Source organism: Pholis gunnellus, assembly GCF_910591455.1.
Source record: "Pholis gunnellus genome assembly, chromosome: 11".
NCBI classification, from domain to species: domain Eukaryota; kingdom Metazoa; phylum Chordata; class Actinopteri; order Perciformes; family Pholidae; genus Pholis; species Pholis gunnellus.
The window spans coordinates 4,695,348-4,714,707 of NC_136538.1; the positions used below are offsets into that span (position 1 = coordinate 4,695,348).

The 19,360-nt window shown below is 45.0% G+C and overlaps 1 protein-coding gene across 2 annotated transcripts in view; it reads right to left on the minus strand.

Annotated features, from left to right (window-relative positions):
* Positions 1–952: 952 nt before the first annotated feature.
* The window catches only part of sertad2b (SERTA domain containing 2b), a 37,028-nt gene continuing 18,620 nt past the window's right edge, over positions 953–19,360 (minus strand). The window contains exons 1-2 of one of the 2 annotated variants that reach the window (XM_079169382.1): positions 14,158–14,250; positions 953–6,178 (exon numbers count right to left, since the gene is read on the minus strand). In XM_079169382.1, coding sequence (XP_079025508.1) covers positions 4,918–6,174 — 1,257 coding nt within the window. In that variant the 5' untranslated portion in view covers positions 6,175–6,178; positions 14,158–14,250 and the 3' untranslated portion in view covers positions 953–4,917. Of the gene's footprint in view, positions 6,179–14,157; positions 14,251–19,360 lie in introns of those variants that run through there. The other variant, XM_079169381.1, reaches the window with a different exon arrangement.

Sequence of the window (19,360 nt, forward strand, 5' to 3'; positions counted from 1 at the left end):
ACGTGCGTCTTAAAAAAAGGCTCAATGAATCTACAAACGCTAAAAAAAAAACACGACACGCCTTTAAGCTTAGTGGTGGTGACGTGAAGTCATGTGACCGTGGTGTAGTTTGTTTGCGGCCTAACGTTCTATCGTGTTCACGCTTTAAAAATCATAAAAGTGCCGTTCATGTGTGTAGATTATCTCGCTGAACAAGAGGTGTGAGTATCATAAACGTTTGCCACAGAGTTTATTATCTGCAAAAAAAACTAAATCCAAAGACAAATCCCCCAGAGGCCGGTGCGATGCTAACTTCCTGTTGGACTACAACAATACATCCCTGCAACACTCTACGGTCAGAGGGGGTGGACATATGAAAACATGCCTTAGTCTACCCGGGTTTGAATGAATGAATAGATTTCACACCTTTAGAAAAAAACAAAAACACAATTTCTAACTTTGATAGGGTTGCATCACACTGCGTGGTAAAAAACTGGAAGGTGATATTGTTTTGTTATGTTAATTATATACATATTTTGACATCATCATGATAAAATTCTTCACTTTGTTCACCTGCTTGGTGATTCCGAAGCTTTCAGCCACGTTACACACGACTCCATTATCCTTCACGGTTTACAGTTGAACAAAAGCTTTTATCCGCCCGTCGAAAAATATGAAACACGAGTAGCATCGGTAAACATTTGACACTTTGTGGCATAAAAAGGAAGGTTCAGCGGGACCCAAGTACGGACGGGACCTTTCGGTCACACGGTGAAAGCTTGTTCAGTCGTGAGAAGCAGTTCAAAGCTCCGGAAAAAATGCTTGCAAGTGGACCTTGAGTCGAGATTATTTTCTCAAAGTGGTCAAACATCAGTTGTGTAAATATGAAGCTCAACGTGTTTCTGTGCATATGAAAGAACAAGACCGTACACAATATCAGAAAGGAGACAAAACAGGAACCTGCTCTTGTTACAGTTTATTGTATATATATATATATATATATTTATATATATATATAAAACTACAAAAGTAAGACTGTTTCAAATTCATAGACAGCTGTCATTTATCTCGTATACTATATATGTGTGCATATATAGACATAACTATACACACACACACACACACACACACACATATATGTGTTTATTATCTACAGTCCACCTTTGGATCCCAATACAGTGATCAGCTGATAGTTTCTCTCTGTGTGTATTGCATAGAAAAAGGCACAGCTCTGAGGTCTGTGTAAAATACAGCCTTCGCAGAGGAAATCGGCCTCGCTCGGCGACTCGAACCGCCGCATGCTCCGCACAGCGCCGACACGAGGCTCGGTAACAAACACTGATCGACAAAAACAAACAAAAAAAGAAGCCTCGGGAGCTTGAATGTTGTTCATACTATGTACATTACTTTTGGCATTGAAGCGTCTGTGACAGGCTTTGGAGTCGTTGACATCGGAGTATTGCTGCATGAACTGTTCACCTTCACAACTGGAAAAAAAAAAACAGTGAACAAAAATAGTACAAAAAGGTGTAAAAAGTCGTGGCCGCCACCCCACAAAAAGGACAAAGCAACAAACAAACATAAAAAGATGATATAACTAACTATGTATATATTCATATATAAAGATATATATAGATATATATCTATAAATCTCTCTGTATATATATATAGATAGATGTATATACATCTATCTATCTATATATATATATATATATATAAAAATGGCTTTCACCCATAATTCCATACTCAGATACATTCCTATCTGATACATTCCTACCACACATTCTGTACACACATTTACAATCCAAATGTTCACTTCACATCAAAAATAAATATATTTACACAGAGAAGAAATAAAACATATGAATAAATAACTTCATTGACAAAAAAACAAAACAAGAAAAACAAGCACTCCAAAATTCAAACAATAAACGAGACGCAGTCGTCTGCAAACCGTGTTAGTTGGTGCTGTTATCGGCTCAGCTCACACTCGGCTACTAGCTGAGGTCAAATGCATGCTGGGAAACTTAATGATCTTCCACCGGAACAAGTTTTGACACCACCCCGACCTCACTGCTGTCGGCTAACACAGTACGGTGAGTCAGACGGAACACTTTCTGTCCCGCCAGCTGGGACCTCTGCTAGAAAAAGATCTATGAACAGACACGGACGTGTTTAGGGTTAGCTGTGTAATTTAAAAATAACTACTTTTGAAGGAAAATACCACTGTCCATCTGCGGCGTCTTTCTCTGTGTCTGCACGCGATATCTTTGACATGATACTATGACGTGATTAGGCTTAACGCGCGAGGTGTCGCTTGTAGTGATGAACTCGCAGCACCAGAACTCTGACGTTCCCCTTATTTCTTTGGAGCGTTTTAGCTTCTTTTAGCTCATTGTTGGTGGAGACCTAAACAGTCCGAGAGAGAGAGGGAATATGGGACTTGGAACTTATCAGGTGGCTGGAGACAGAACTCACACAAGAATGCTAATGTGCAGCAAACTTTAGCCAACACGTTTGCCAAAAAAAAACTTTTCTAGGCTCATAATGTGTCGTATGTTATGTTATGTATTTTCTCCCGGAACGCGGTCGGAGTTGTAAACACTTTGAAACGCGCGGTAAACCGTCTAAATTGAAACAACCAAACTACTTGTTTTCGTGTATAGGGAATAGATTGTTAGGAGACGGGGCTGGTTGTCCACAAGTGGCAACACAAACAAACGATGAATGCAGATTTAAACATCAAACAGAGTGCTTTTGAAACGTCACCATTTTGCGCAAGTGCAGAATCCAATTTAACCAAAAGTAGCCTCGAGATGATTTCCGACACGTCACCACCACACACACAAAGTGCAGAATGAGATGGAACATTAATGATTGGTGATGCATTTAAGTACCATAGTGGTGGATTATTCCTTTAAAGTTTGAAGCTTTTAGTTAAAACGTCATTGCGTTTGTCTGACTGAAAAGGCCTTTTGCTGCATCACCTCTAGAACACGCGCCATGTATCTGCACACTGGTGCCACCTCTGCATGAGCACAAAAGATGGCAGGTTTGTGACTGGCCGATGCCCGTGTCTGCAACTACCTGTCATATTACAACTATCCCGGTGCCATCATGTTGGTCTCCTTCAGAAGGGGCGGTGTGCAAATCATGTGACATTGCTACGAACAATGAAAGAATCCTCTTAAAAGCCTCTGCTCCTTCAAGTTGCATCCCTTTTTAACACAGAACACCACAGTTACTCACATCTATCGAATGGGGACAGTCCTATTAAAAATGATCAAACATAAATAGCGACTTACTTTAGGGATAAACTGAGTATTTCTATTCTCTTTAAAACTGTGTGTGTGTGTGTGTGTGTGTGTGTGGTCTACTGGCTAAGGTTCTCATCTTAGATGCCGCACTTTTCGTGCCACGATTTTGTTTGTTGTTTTGAGTCTATTGCAGGTTGACATTGTGGTTTCTAACAATTGTACAAAATCCACATTCCAACAACTGTTCTGGAGTCAGATCTAGCCCTCCCTCTGCCGTACGTGCTGAGCTCGGGGGTCGGCATCAAAACTGTGCGGCACAACGCACAGAAGTGAGCCCAACCCTGAAATCCTATTGCCAACTAGAGTAAACATACTGTGTGTGTGTGTGTGTGTGTGTAATACTGTATGCCGCGCTGTAATTTGTCTGCTACTCATGTTGCTAATTCTGTCGAAGCCAAACCAAAACAATTCAGTTTTCTTTCTGTGATTCGGAGAAATTCTATGCAGTCGCTGTTCGTCTTGGGGCCTATGTCACGTGTTTGGAGCCTCAAAGTCTCTGCTGAGTTCTGGACTTTTCAGATCATCTGCATTCGACCGGGAGGCGAAGAGTCGGCGGTGGTGGCGCGACCCGCCGCTTCCAATGTAAACACGTCAAGCCCTCCTGTGAGTGTCGCTCATTTGAATGTGTGCTGTGACTGAAGCATGATAACTAGCAAGTAGTTTGGGCTCATGCAAAACAGCATCCAGCACAGTTACATGTGCCTGACAACAAGGAAGGGGAAAAAGTCCTGAAATGAATTCATAGACGTGATGTGTACACGTTTAACGAACACCCGGGCCATGTGGTTCTAGAGCTGTTCCCAAAGCGTGGTGATACAGCTGAGCTAACATGTAATGCAGCACACTGGTAAAACAACGCAGTCATCGTCAAATACTTTCTTGATGCTCGCTTTACACACATAAACAAAGCCTCTGTAATAATAATAATAATATTTTTTGATCATGAGACATTACCTTACTTAATAATAGTTTGAACACGATACAATAAATAAAAAGTTAAAAGTGAGAAGAACTAGAAAAGAAAAAAGACAAATACCGTAAAAACAGGAATTGAAGAAGTGGTCATTTTGAAAGGCACTCGTCTGCTAAAAAGCCATGAATTCAGTGTGTGTGTGTGTGTGTGTGTGTGTGTCATGTAAATTCACTTGTATAACTATACCTGTGAGGAGTAGATGTCCTCACAAGAATAGAATGATTGCAGAAATCCCCCAGAATGAGGAAAATCTGCCGGTCCTCAAAGTTTTCTATTTACAGTTACTTCCCAGGGTTAAGGCTTAGGTTCAGGTTAAAGATTAAAACTAGGTTTAAAATTAGGATGAGGGAATGAATTGGAGTCAATGGAGGTCCTCACAAGTATAGGAATACAAACCTGTGTGTGTGTGTCTTTGTTTCCCAGTTACTTCATTTCCATATTTGGAAAGGCGAGCACAGTGCATGCACAGTGTTGTGTAGTTGTCATAGTAGTACTAATTGACATCACCATCGATGTTTACAATTACCGACCTTTGAAGAGAGTTTAAAAAATAAAAAAAACATTAAAAAAACTACCAGGAAACACCCCCAAGTGTTCATTCCAGTCTGTCTCATATTAAACTGTCTGTGTGTTTCTGGTTTCCACCAGTCACGAACCCACCAACACTTCCATGATGTGGTCCAGTTCTGTCAGATCTATTTTGAAAGGCTGATTGGCTGAGACCTGGGGGGCGGGGCCGCTGTACGGCGACGCCAGCGATTTGAGGAGGTCGTCCGCCGTGACCACGGGCGGCAGCTTGGTGAGGCCTCCGCCTGCCGTCGCGCCCACGGCCCCCGCTGTCGTACAGGGGTCAAAGTCATACATGGACGTGTCGATGTCAGCGAACAGGACGTCGTCCAGCGCCAAGTCTGAGAGAAACCCCGAAGGGGAGGAAGGGGAGGAAGAAGAGGAGGAAATGTCTACTAGGCCACCAGGGGGCAGAGTGGGCAGAGTGTCCATCGGCCGAAGCTCGGCGCAGCGGGCCTCCGCTAGCAAGACGCCAGCTGCCTCTGGTTTAGCCCCCGCGGTCTTGCAGTCTCGGACTGGGCCCGCTGGTGATGGGGAGAGGGATGCTAGGTGGGGGGGCTGGGTGAGTGGCGTGGGAGTTGGGGAGGTAGTCACGGTCGTAGTATTAGCTGCTGCTGTCCTTGTTATGGCTGTGGGAGGACCCAACTCCATGTCACTCAGAGCGGAGGGGAGACCGTCGTTGGACGAGGCGGGCGGGGGGACCCTGGGGGATGCCGGGCTCAGAAGTGCCGAAGGTAACGGAGGAGGCTGCGCCGGGGGAGGTGACAGAGGAGGAGTGGGCGGGGATGGAGTAAAAAAGGCCGAATCTCCACCGTCCTCCTCCAGTAAAGAGGCCGGAGTCAAGCAGGATTCCAGAGGGGCGGGGCAGGCCTGGGATGCCAGGCCATTGGGAGGCACCATTGGGTGGGGCGAAGGCGGCGGGATGATCGCCGGCATCAGCAGCGCCGACGGCTGGGGCGCCTGCGCCGCCGCGGACAGAACGCCAAAAGAGGGCGGCGCCTCGCGGAAACCCTCGTCCATGGGGTCGTCGGGCGGCGGCGAGGGCGGCAGCAGCAGTGGCCGGAGGGAGCCCTCCAGCTTGAGTTCGTCCTGGATGCGCCGCAGCATGTTGTTGATGAGGACGCGGCGCTCCAGGCTGGGCTCGCCGAGCGGTCGCTGGCTGTACAGCTTCATCAGGGAGATGTTGAAGATGGTCTGCCGCTGCAGGGTGTAAGACACCTTGGACAGGCCCTCCGGCACGAGGCCTAGTCCCCCTCCCGCCACCGGCACCTCCAGCGTTTTGCCTTCCAGCCCCTCTTCATCCTCGTCCAGCTTCCGCTTCGCACCTTTACCGAACATATATCTGGAAAACACAAGACCAGAGGGACGGGGGAGAGGAGTTCATTTGTCAATCGTCAATAACATAACAAGGCAAGAAACACGATTATAGATTTGTTTTTATAAAATGTTACCCGTACAATTTCCCAGCTGTTATGGGAGATTCAATTTGTCGCGATCGACCAATGAATGAATCCACTCATCATTATGGATCACCCAAAATGAAGGACGTGGCGCTTTCAGCCACATCACCTTTTACTGATTTATGATTGTAGAACACATCTAGGGCCATAGGGGTTGAATGTACCCCCCCCCCCCCCCCCACCGGGTATATCCAAAAATAATTGTTTGTGAAAGTTTTAATCCAGGACGCATAACTGCAATTTATTCCATGACTTTCTGTAACCAATTCAGAGCACGACTCGTATTTCTAAATTGGGGACATTTTACATACTATTCTGATATTGCAAAAAAACCGACACCTTTTTTCTTTGGTATGTTCAAATCCAACAGCACCACTAGATCGCAGCATTAGATCACCATTGCACATCTCACCAGTGAAGTTTGCAGACTGAAGCCCAGCAGCTTAACCGTGATGATTCAAAAAGCTGCTTAAATAAATGCAACAGTGGATTTAAAATAAATAAAAAAAAAAAAACATACATTGAAACCAAGAGCAGCTGCAAAGTGAGCCTCGCCACTGCACACTGTAGTCCAGCACACACGCACACAGTTATGTAATAGCAGCATTCCCCCTGCTGTACACCCCCCCGCCCCCCCATTAGAAGAGCACATTGAGTTACTTGTACCACTTTCAGACGACACGCGTGTTCGACCCGCGTCAAGACAGCTGTCAACCTCTCCGGGCTACAGGGTGGTTTTCAACATTATTACATCAGTACTTTACATGATACAAGTCACATTTTGTCTGTTTATGTCTCTTCTTCTCTCTCTTTTGTCGGAAACATTGAATTCATTTCAATTCCTGGCAGCAACGCCAGTTCATCCGATCTGGGCGGCTTTGAAGGAACGGGGGGCATTCCCTGAACATACTGTACACATTCCAGTAGCTGAACAGATCTCTGTCTAATCAAACCGTCTGATGGTGCAACAGAGAAAGCAGGGAAGGCAGCAGAGAGACGGATGGGAAAAAGAAAAGAAAGAAAACAGGAATCGCTGCAGTGTGTTTGACTCTAATCCAGGCTGACAGGCTCATGCAGCCAGTTGCTGTCTGCACACACAAACACACACACACACACGCACGCACAGGAAGTGTGTGCTGCAGGCCCAGTCACCACGACCGGTTGGTTGCCATGACAAACAGAGTCAGCTGGGAATTCACCCAGAGAGATGACAAAGAATGAGATGGGGGAGAGGAGGAGGAGGTGTGCCGCGGGGGGCAGGAAGGAAGAGGAGGAAGACGAGGAGGAAGAGGAAGTAGAGGAGTCTTAAAAGGCTGGTCTGGAAAAGGTGGGAGGGGAATGATCAACTTTCTCTCCACCTATCTATCAAAACTACTGCTGAGGTCTCTTTGAGCTCTTCATTGGGTCAGACTTTGGTCATAAATGATGCACATCTGTTGGTTCGCTGGCTGTGCACATATTCACATTTTACTGATGTTAATGGATGTAGAAAAACAATCTTTCACGATTTGATTTTCCTCAAGATCTTTCTGTGTTAGCAAGCTAACCGTCTCCTAGCCTTAGATCCACAGCTGACACACAGGTATGAGAGTGGTATTGGCCTTCTCACTCTAGGCAAGATAGCAAACCTATCCCCCAAAATGTGCTACATATACAAGATTGGGAGCATTTCTATTGCCTTTCATCGGCTCTCAACAACATTAGTAGAATTGCAACGGTTGAGTGTTATAGAAATTCACCAGCCGTACAGTTGTCATAAACAGGGAAAAAAGCTTTAGAGACCAAAACGGTGTTTTGTACCAGGCTGTAAACATGTAACATGGGGGTCTATGGGGACTGACTTGCTTTTGGAGCCAGCCTCCAGTGGTCGTTTGAGGTACTGCAGTTTTTGGCATTTCAGCATGAGCTTCATTTGTCAGCACCAGAGGTTGCCGCTTGGTGCCAACAAGAACTAGTGGCTCAGTCTATACTTCGGGCACTCCCCTTCTTGTTCTTCTGCTTCTTGTTCTTCTTTTAAAAAAAGATGTCTGTGACTCACTACTCGAGTTTCCTGCATTCGTTGCAGCTGCTCGTGGAGCTTCTCGGGAAATGGCGAATCGGAGAGTGTCAGAGAGAGAGAGAGAGAGAGACAGAGAGACAGAGAGAGAGAGAGAGACAGACAGAGAGAGACAGAGAGCAACAGAGTTAGTTTAAAGCAGTTTGCGGGTGTGTGACTGAGGGCTGAACAGCTGCGCATGTCTGACTCACTGACTCATGGCGGGGTGTTTAGACACACACACACACACACACACACACACACACACACACACACACACACACACACACACACACACGGTAGAGGGCTGACATACCAGAGGTGCCCCACCCCTTACATTCCACTTCATTATCCTCCTCTTCCTTTTCTTCTACTCCACCTCATCTCTTCTTCAGTGTCACTCTTTTACCCCCCCCCCCCCCCCCCCCCCCCCTCTCTGTCAAAGTTTAAAGGCCCAGAACCATCCTACACCCCATGAGCCATGTCTAGATATGAACACGCCAGAAGAAGAAGAGCAGATGAATGAGCGGAGTAGATAAAGCGCAGGAGAGGAGGGGTACCGCTCTCCAAAATGCCCCCCCCCCCCCCCCCCCCCGGTTGTCCCTCAAGGTCACCGTGACTTCACTGCACCGCCGTCAGCTGTCTTGCGAACAACTGTCTCAAAACTAGCTTTTTTTTTTCTCCGAATGGTTTCGCGTGAGGTAAACATAGCTCAAGGTTTAGGCAAAGGAGCAACCAGCTATGACTAGAAATCACCCAACATACAGTTTTGAAGGTCAGAGATTTTGGGACTGAAGCTCACGAAAGACCTTTTCGTGACCTTAATAGTCATTGCGTTTGTATTGGACAGGAAGTAAAATATGACAAGTACAGTGGTATTAAATGGTACTGTGTCTATGTAGTGCCGTGAAATCAAATAAAAATTTGAATAACTTCAGTGTGACATCAAAAGAAGTGTGTAAATAAATTATATCAGAGGCTGACAACGTCAACCATTATTTTATCCATACATGTAATTCCATTTGGGGCGATTGATCTATGAAAAGCACATTTCTCAAAATAAACCCTTCTCTGCCTTTGCTCCGCAGCACAAACTACCACCAGACTACCCGACACAACACAGAGAACCAACACAGACCGGCTGAACGGTTTCTGCCGTACTTTGAAATGTCTACGAGATCAGGCCCACGCAGCTTAGGAGGGAAGTGTGGCCGCCTGTGTTTTTTACATTTTACATTAAGATGATGATGCCTTCAGGGAGCTGGGCCTTTGTAGTAAAAAAAAAAAAGAATACAAAGCAAAGAAAAGGAGATTATTAAGAACATAGCATTGAGTTTTTGTATCTATGCATGAATGAAAAGTATAAATCTAATCACACAATAATGGTGTAAAACACGTATGCATTTAGAGGGGAGGTGTGTGTTGGCCCCGCAAACACACACACCAGACATGTGGGCCGAGCGCGTTACTCCAGGAGCTGGCTGTTTGCGAGTGTGTGCTGCGCAGTAGTGCAGTGCTGGGTGGACGGACTCTGCAGTGATGTTATGCTCCTGTAACCGGAGACGCTGGTTTCCAATGCCTGAGCTGCTCGTCCACCCTCCCCCTCGCCGGGGCTATTTCGGGTTCTCTGGATGCTCGGAGTACGGACGCTGCTGCGCCGCTGCAGGTGGATGTGATCACACGGATTCAGCTCGGCATTCGCGCGCGCGTCCTCGCTGTAATGCATCCGGCTTTGCACACGAGAACGACACTGTCCAACTCGCTCCTGTGTGTGTCTCTCACACACACACACAGCAGAACTAGTAAACACATTCCAGACAAAACCCAGAGGAAGAGACGTTCGCCTGACCAGACCCACTACGCTCAATAGCAGCTACGCTTCCACACACAACTTAAGATACACCATGACGATAGCTACTACTACTACTACTACTACTACTACTGCTGCTGCTGCTACTGTTTCCACCACAGCTTTTAAGATTGCTACAATTAGACCGTGGTCATCAAGACTCTCCAGCAATTGTTCCTCATTCCTCTTTTGCACAGGCACCCTAACACAGGAAAATACCAACACGTGTGTCTTCTTCTCCATCAGACTGTGACTGTCTGTGGTACTCAGGTGACACCATTAATCCGCTCAAGACGCATCACTGAACGAGGTTCAGTTCACGCTTGTGGTTGAAACGTTGACGTACTGATAGGTTTGGTAAAAGGTAAAAAAAAAAAGGTCAATTAAATATTGACGGTCATTCATTTGTTTTTATTTTATCTCGAGTGGCTGTGTGACTTTTAATCTTAATATATCATCATGAATCTTTACCGTCATCGGAACTGTTTTTTTTTCTCGATTCCCAATGAGAATGATCTGATGCAGCCGCCGTACTCTGTCATTAGTCACCACTCTGTAGTCTCACGCAACGTAAACTTCACTAATCAGTGGCGGCCGGCGACTCAAAATACAGGGGAGGACGGAGGGAAACCAAACCGCTGCGCCACGTTATTTTATTTAGTTATATTTTTATGTTGGGCTCAGTGCTGCTTGACATACTGTACGTCTGGTGTTCCCAATTTGTGTATGTAGGGAGGTCTTACATCGGTTTCTGATTTCTTCATTTTTACTTAAGAAATCTTTTAATTTCAATATCTTTAAACAATCAATGCAGGTTCTGGATGGGAAAGCCTCTTTGTGAGCTCTCTCTCTTTCCTTTTTGAGGGATGCACTAAAGACATTTATGTTACTGGAAATGTATTTGTATTGCAAATATCGGTTATTGGCCTCCTTGTTTGCTAATAATCGGTATTGTTATCTATTGATCCTTACTGGTGTTGGCTACAGAAAGTTGTCAAATAGCCTAAGAATAAGCTGAAAGAAAGCCCTAAACTAATCTTGAAAACACATTTATTTTGACATTGCTGAAGAATCTTCACGAGTGTTTTCTGTGGAACAACAACGAGGGAGGAGGGCAGATGGTAGAGGGGAGCCATAACCAGATAAATAAGTCAATCATGCGGCTGGAAACAATGTCTGTGTGTGTATGTGTGTGCGTGCTCTCCCTTGTAGTGATCATAAACACTCACATGACAGAGGTCAGCTGGGTATCAGACAGGGAATTCACTACGCTCTCTTACGTAATGACGGACCTGGTTACAAAACAGCACGAGCTCCCGCTGCACCACACGCAGCCCCCCCCGTCAACGGAGAGACAAGCGCTGATACTATGCAATGAATGCATTGCAATCCTATTGTTTTTATTTTGACTGAATTTCTTTCTGTACTTGATTTCTTGAAAGTGAAAGTTTTGGGTATGTAGAATCACACACACAGCAAGTCACTGACTTTCAAACCCTTGTTTTCCTGACTCGTATTAAAGTTGCCAATTAATTTGGGTACATATTGCTTTTTTGGGTGGGGGTTGTGGTTACTAATAGTTAGTCTTCCCTCATTGAGAGAATGGAATTAGAAACACCTCTCAGTGTAAAGCAACACAATTCAACAGCACCACAAACCGCAGCGACCATAAATGATTGAGTCATTACGGTCGGCTGTGTTTTACCGAGGTGTACCGAATGTTCAACCAAACTTCTGCACAGTGCAGTGAACACGGTGAGGCCATCATAACAGACAGACCTGTGCTGAAATGCCCAACTCTTTGGGACTGAAGGGACTATGTCGCTTAAAAGGGACACACTGCTGTCTTGCAAAAATGTACCAGCATGCATCGCTTTCTTTGCAGAACTGCACGGCTAAGTCAGTTCATGTATGACACATACATACACAATAGGTGCATCTCAAGTGTCTGGTCATTACTGTATTCGGGCACAAACTCACTCACTCACTCACTCCCACACACACACACACACACACACACACACACACACACACACACACACACACACACACACACACACACACACACACACACACACACACACACACACACACACACACACACACACACACACACACACTTAAGTCTATAAATAAGAGGCAGAAGAAGAGAGCAGATTTAGGTCAGCAGACGTGTCTACATGCTGCTCCACTCTTTCCACCAAGCCTCTTTGGAGGACGGGGGTGGGGGACACACACACACAGCTTGACACTTAGAAATCTCCAGCGTCAATATGCCTGGTCACCCAGTGTACGGTAGTATGCGCCTCATTACTGCAGTATCTGCCTTATTACTGCAGCATGCACCTCATCACAGCAGCGCCGGCCCTATCACCACGGTGCCCACCTTGCTACGGCAGCACCGGCAGCACTGCTGCAAGTGTCATCATTTTTTTTTTTTTTTACTGCATGCAGCACGCTTACTACTTAGGCATAATCCTCGTGAATGCAGCACAAGCCTTATTACTGCACTTGGAAGCTTTGCCGCTGCACCGTGGGCCTGATCACTATTATGAGTTAAGAGGTATTCGGCAACTGAAGGTATGCAATGTTAGAGTGCATCCATTCCTCATGGGGTAGCCGCGGGAACACGACCGGCTTGCTACTGTAAATTCAAGCTTTAGAGATTGACAATAAAAGCCTGCAGCCGTCATCATGTCCAATACATTTTCATATCAAGCCTTTTAAATAAATGCATGTTAAGATACAGTATGTGTTAAAGGTGATTTTGTTATAGTTCCAACGAGCTCATTGTTGACGTATTGACTCAGAAATAACAGGCTGGGAGGAAGTGCAAGGGATTTATGTTGTTTAAGAAGTAAAGTGTTGTGCTATGCTCTCTTACTGGGAATATTCCTGCAAATGAAACAGTGACCTTTAAACCTTTTTTAAATATACGTTGGACACTAACTGGAGTCTGTGGACTTCCTGAGAGGGTACCGCACTCAGCAAAAACTAGGCTCTCCTCTCCCCACCGGGGTTATCTGCTCATCTACAGTATAGGCAGAGGCAGCTGTGCAACTCTGCATCACACATCTGGCTACCCAGGTTCAGCTCTGATGTGAGTCTAGACAAAGTAAGAACCTCTGAGGTGACTATGTGGGCAGCTCTGTGGGTCACAGCGGTGGGAGGGGGGGGGGGCACAAGAGGCCCATCCACTCAAAGCAGCAACAGCTGCACCGACTGAGACAGTCCCAAACACTAGAAACCTAGAGTCACTTCGCCTTCCACCTCGTAAAGCACAGCTCCCTACGTCACGGCATGTTCACAGGTGTACAAGAACATGCCTCACGAGGAAGGCTGAACCGTGAGTGTGCTCGGTAACCGTGAGTGTGCTCGGTAGTGGCCTCTGTGTAATCACGAAGTCCATCTTCTTTAACGACTGTTGTTGACAAAAGCGTCGACCACAAGTCGTTGTTTAACAAGCCGTTATAACTGGCCCAAAATACGTTTTCAATTCATGCCGTTTAACATGTAGGACCATTGATACAAATGTAGGTCATTTTTATATAATTTGGTAAACATATAGAATAGCCCAGCTTGTGTGGAATTATTAGCTTAACTAGCGTTAGCGTACGTGCTAATGGGTGGGTGTATTTGGGGAAACACTGAATGTATTTTACGGTAAAAAAAAAAAAAAAAAAAGTTTAGTTTAGCAGACTTTTTTCCCGTTGAGATCAACTGGAAAGTGGCGGCCGCTTCATTGGCTCCGTAAACGGGAATGAGTTTTCGTCAGAAAGAGACAAGAGGGTCACGTATTGCCGGTTATTATCAATTTAAAACGAAAACTTTTTTCACCCAGACCCCGTTACCCACACAGCACTAATACACCTCCACCGTGGTCTATTATTCCTAAGACAATTACACCACCGCTCCGTAATGTACTTCCTCGGCGTGTTTTACTTCGCTCTATGAAGGAAAAAGAAACGGTGTCTTACCGCGTCCAGGTCCGTCGGAGTTCGAAAGAGAAACATGGAGGGTATTTAAACGGTCCCGTCGGCTACCGAGGAACAAGCCGTCCTCGCTCCCCGAGACTCTGTCACACAATGGCGCTGATAGGAGGAGAAAACTGCCTCCGCTAACGGGAACGCTTGCTGCCTTCACGAGCCGTCGGAAAACTCGGAATGTAAACTGCACGTGCGTTTATGTGCCGCAAAAGGTATCATTTGAAGCATAACGAGGCATTAGTTAATCAGAGCGACACACGAGACACAAAGTTAAACACAGGGGAAACCGGTGTTCGATGCTTTGCAGATATAAAATATGAATTTTAGTGAACATAAATGTGACATTTAAAGGACAGCAATCAAAGCGATGTGGCAACTAGAGGTCAGTTGGATGAATTTCACTATCATGTAACTGTTAATTAAAAAATAATAACATTCATTTTCAGCAAGGGATACACTTTATGATGGTACAATCGCTTGTGCAGCTGCCTCCCTAAATTGTTCTCCGTCATATTTGGAGATATTTAATTCAGATAAATACGGACATCAACAGAGCATTTAGCCTAGAATTAATAAATGTATAGATACACATGTACTTTGCTGAAAACATCAACCATACTCCCGAGGTCACTCTTAATGTCAGCGCGGCATGATAACTGCCATGACAGGGTCCATGTTGTTAGGGTGGGTAAGTTTACGAGGAGCACGTGAAGGCAGCAGCAGAAGCTGAAACCGAGCAGCTGCCCAGAGAAGTGGCGTCCTCAACTTTGCTCCGCCCACACATGCGCGCACACACACACACACACACACACACACACACACACACACACACACACACACACACACACACACACACACACACACACACACACACACACACACACGTGCGTGCGTGCGCAGTATGCTTTGTAACCTTTTCTCTCTCTTTCTCTCTCCCTCTCAGTATGAAATATGTAATTACGCCGTAACACCCTTTGAAACTCTGGCTACATGCCCTACCATTACTTTCATAATACTATGTTTTTAATTTTCTAGTACGTTATCAGAGATTTTTTATTAGTATCTGCTGGGGTTCGACTTGGACTAAGAACTTGGATCCATTAATTTATTCTTTTATTGACAGAAGAATGGATGAGTGGTCACAGAGATGAGCACTGGACCAATGGTGCCGTTTGGCCGATGAGAGATGCCCATCCTGCCCCAGCAGCAGATGGCAGCGAGATGTCCGGTAAACTCAAACAAAACCCAGCAGAGTCTGCTCCAGACGGACAAAAAACAAGGTGGAGCAGGGCAGAAAATGGGCATCATGGACCATTTGTGTCCCTGCTGCCCCCTGCTGCACACTCAACCCAGTTGTGCACTGATACGGTCACAATACGAGTCCCCATATTTTGCCAGACGGGCTGCCTGTTCTCAGGACATATTTTGATCAACCTGATGTCACAAGTATTTACACTTACTGGAGACCAGTGTTTACAGGACTGGACTGTTGGCACAGAATCGTTCAGCTTCTCCAGTTGTTGTGTGGTAAATAGCATTTAGGTTTGTCCCTCTCCACTGTAACGACGTGGTCAAACCAGGAAATGGCACAACAAAAGTCTGGCTGGTCTCATCCAGCATTCGTAGCTATACCTACGAAAAATATTGCGCCGGTATTCCTAGCTATCCAACAAAATGATCTTGTATGTTATCCACGTAATTACGGACGAAGAAGTATATAGACCGCAAAAGCCCACACAGGGCGGGTTGATGTGTCCAACAAACAGTGATATTTCAGCCAGGAGTTCCCCGAGTGAAAGGCGAAGTCAACGTTGATTTATTTGTCACGTAGCTTAAGTAATTTAGTTACGACACTTACATGGTTATTTTAACCCAAATGACAATGTTTTCCTCAACCTAACCAAGTAGTTTTGTTGCCTAAACCTAAATAAGTAGTTTTGTTGCCTATACCTAAATAAGTAGTTTTGTTGCCTAAACCTAACCAAGTAGTTATGTTGCCTAAACCTAACTAAGTGGTCTTGTTGCCTAAACCTAACTAAGTGGTCTTGTTGCCTGAACCTAACTTAGTATTTCTCTATATTTTCCTAAACCTAACCAAATAGTTTTGTTGCCTAAACCAAACTTAAGTTGTTCCTGCGAAGACGGAAGATTATTTTGCAAAGACCGTATACATTTAACGAGTGGAAATTGACACATGCTGCTGGTTTTCATAGGAAAACTCACGTAAAATGAGGAGCGACCTAAGATATCAAACCAACCAATACTGGTGCGACGTAGCCGTTAGTCATCATTGGCTGAAGGTTGCAACACACAAACACGTCCATCAGTGGACTGCATGACATGTAGGAGATTTCTTTTTAATAAAAGGATAAACTGACTCAGCCTAATCGGTGCATACAGAAAAGCTTGTGGAAACTGCTGTACTAATAATAAAAGACGGGAATATCCTGTTATGCTCAATATATCTGCATCATGCAAACAGCCTGAATGAAACCTCAGCTGGAGTACGGCTAACGGGCAGGTTAGCTCAGTGCGTGCGCGCACGCAGAGCTTTTGTGGTGAATGGAGATCTGATTTAAGTCCTGCGTTCATCTCTCTGGACTCCCGAGTTGACTCATGAATGCTGAGCAGCGAGGAGGGATGGCTCTAAATAAAGATTTCAGGTCAAAAACAGGAAATGGCTCAGTGAGCAGGGAGGGCAGGGCCATAGCAACACCAACTGGAGAGCTGCACCCACCACATCCATCCCTCCCTCCCTCCCTCTCTCCATCTATCTGTATTTATTTCTCCCTCGCTCTTCTTTTATTTCCCTCTCTGTGCAAAATCTGCCCGTTCCTTGTCTCCCCTGCCTTTCTGCTGTTGCTTCATCCGTATTCTTCTCTCTTTTTCTGCAGTTTTCTTCCATATATTTCATTTTTTCTGAGGTGCTGATTTTAATTCAGTGACTATCAGAAAGAGAATTGCCAAAAAGCACAATGCAAAAGGTTTAACAGTTTAAGCATTGAAACCATAATGAAAGGCTAACATCATCAGAATAATATCACAGAGAACACGTCATGCTACATGTTATGTTATGTGTCACTATCAGTGTGAACCTTACTCATGGTGAGTTCACTGGTCCCACTCACCGCTCCGGCCCAGCTACATTGTCGCTTCCACCCATCGCTATGTTGCACCTCTGGGTGGTAACGTGCAGGATTACGGCAGTCACCGGAATTAGTTCGCCGACCGTCATGTTCCATTTATACTCACTGTGACAGCACACAGGCATTTTTTTTACATCATCAGGGTCTATAAATTGACACGGTGACACACACACAGCTGGAATGATTGATTCATGGTCTGTGCGTTATCCATCAGTTATGTGATCGATGAGTCCTCTGTCTTAGTAATAAAGGAATCACTATACACTACTATTAGCCTGTTATTGACTCTATGAAGGAATTAATACATGCAATAACACTTGGCTAGTAGCTTGCAGTAGCTTAGTAATCCATTACTATAACCTTTACAACTACTGTTTCTGTTACTGCAATACCGACCACCACCATAACAACTTATATTACTACTACAGTAAAGACACCTACTACGAACAGTTGTACTACTACTTAAACAATTACAATTACAGGTACCACTTATCATTACTGTTGCTAATACTGCTACTACTACTGCTGTTTTATGTAAACAAAGTCACCACTGGTTTCTCACAATATGGGCTTGAAGTAGCGTCTACATAAACCTAAGTCTCCTAAAAATGACGCTCCCATACGACGGAACTGCACTGTGAATTAAGTTTCCAGGGAACCGTATTTTGTCATAGGCTTACGCTTGCTTTTGACGTATTACAAATACATTTTAAATGAGTCCGCAGAATTCTGTGTCGAGAGGAGTTTGCGGTGGGGGAGTAGTACTACCCAAATAGCAGTATTGTTGCAGAATCCTAACCAAGTACTTTTTCTGCGTTTGTGTTTTGTTTCAATTCTATAGTAATTTTATGCAAAAGATGATGTTTTTTGCTAAACCTAACTAAGGTGTGTGCCTAAATCTTTAAAAAAGTTTTGTTTCTTTTTTGTTTACGGGTTTGAAACGGTTTATAACTACGACCGTTCGGTCCCGATGAAAAAGTCTCCCTCGTAACGTAATTGAGTTTGGTTGTGTGGGAACGTAATTTTGGAGGAGACAGGGTTGACATAGACAGACACATTTTTATAAAATATGGACATCCCGTCATTAAGGTAATTGTTTTCCCATTCCATAACTCTAAAGGTGTGTTCACACCAAACGCGATGATTCGCGCCGCCGGTATCGCCGGGGACTATTTGTGTTCATTCGCGTGAATCGCGCTGGACGCGCCGGAGAGGGGGCGTGGCTTATCGGCCTGAAAGCCGTTCAACTGTCCGCCATCAACCGTGGACAAATAATCTCTATTTCTGCCTAGTACGTGTTGTGGAAGTCCCAGATATCATGGCAAACTAAACGCCGTCATGTCTGGTTCATAACATAGTCCGGAGGAGCTCCGTGGATTTCATCGAGCTCACTGTGTCTAGCGAGCCACACGTCGGCTGTTTACTACAGCTGTATGAACACACAATAAACTGACTTGGCTGTGATTTAACGGTAATAAACCGACAAAAAGGGACTCCGAAATAACTACGTAATGATGCCGATTTGTACTTGTTTTCTCAATGGAGCTCGGATCGATCGGTGCTAGGCTATGCTAACATTATAGCAGCTCCATCAACACTCACAATAACGTCATCTAGACGTAAATACGGTAGCGTCTATTTCATTGTTTGTACCATATGGTTTACTCACACACACACACATGTCTACACATAGTTTGGTCCGGTCTCTACTGATATGAGGGATCGTAGAGCTCTGGGTGAACATGGCGGCTACAGCATTTATTTCCTGATTCAACAACAGCAGGACTTCACTGATGACATGGGCAGCAACTCAACGCTGAAAGGCTATCGCGCTGGAGCATCACGAGATTTTTTCGCAGAAGTTCAAATATTTCAACTTCTGCGTTTGGGGCAATTCGGCGTTTCGGCGTTTTGACTCGCGGCGCGCCAAACGCCCCCCGCCATCGCAAATTCGCGTTCATCGCGTCTGTACATACACTTTGTATGTAATCTCGCTGCGTTCATCGCATTTGGTGTGAACACGCCTTAACCATCAGAACTACAATCCT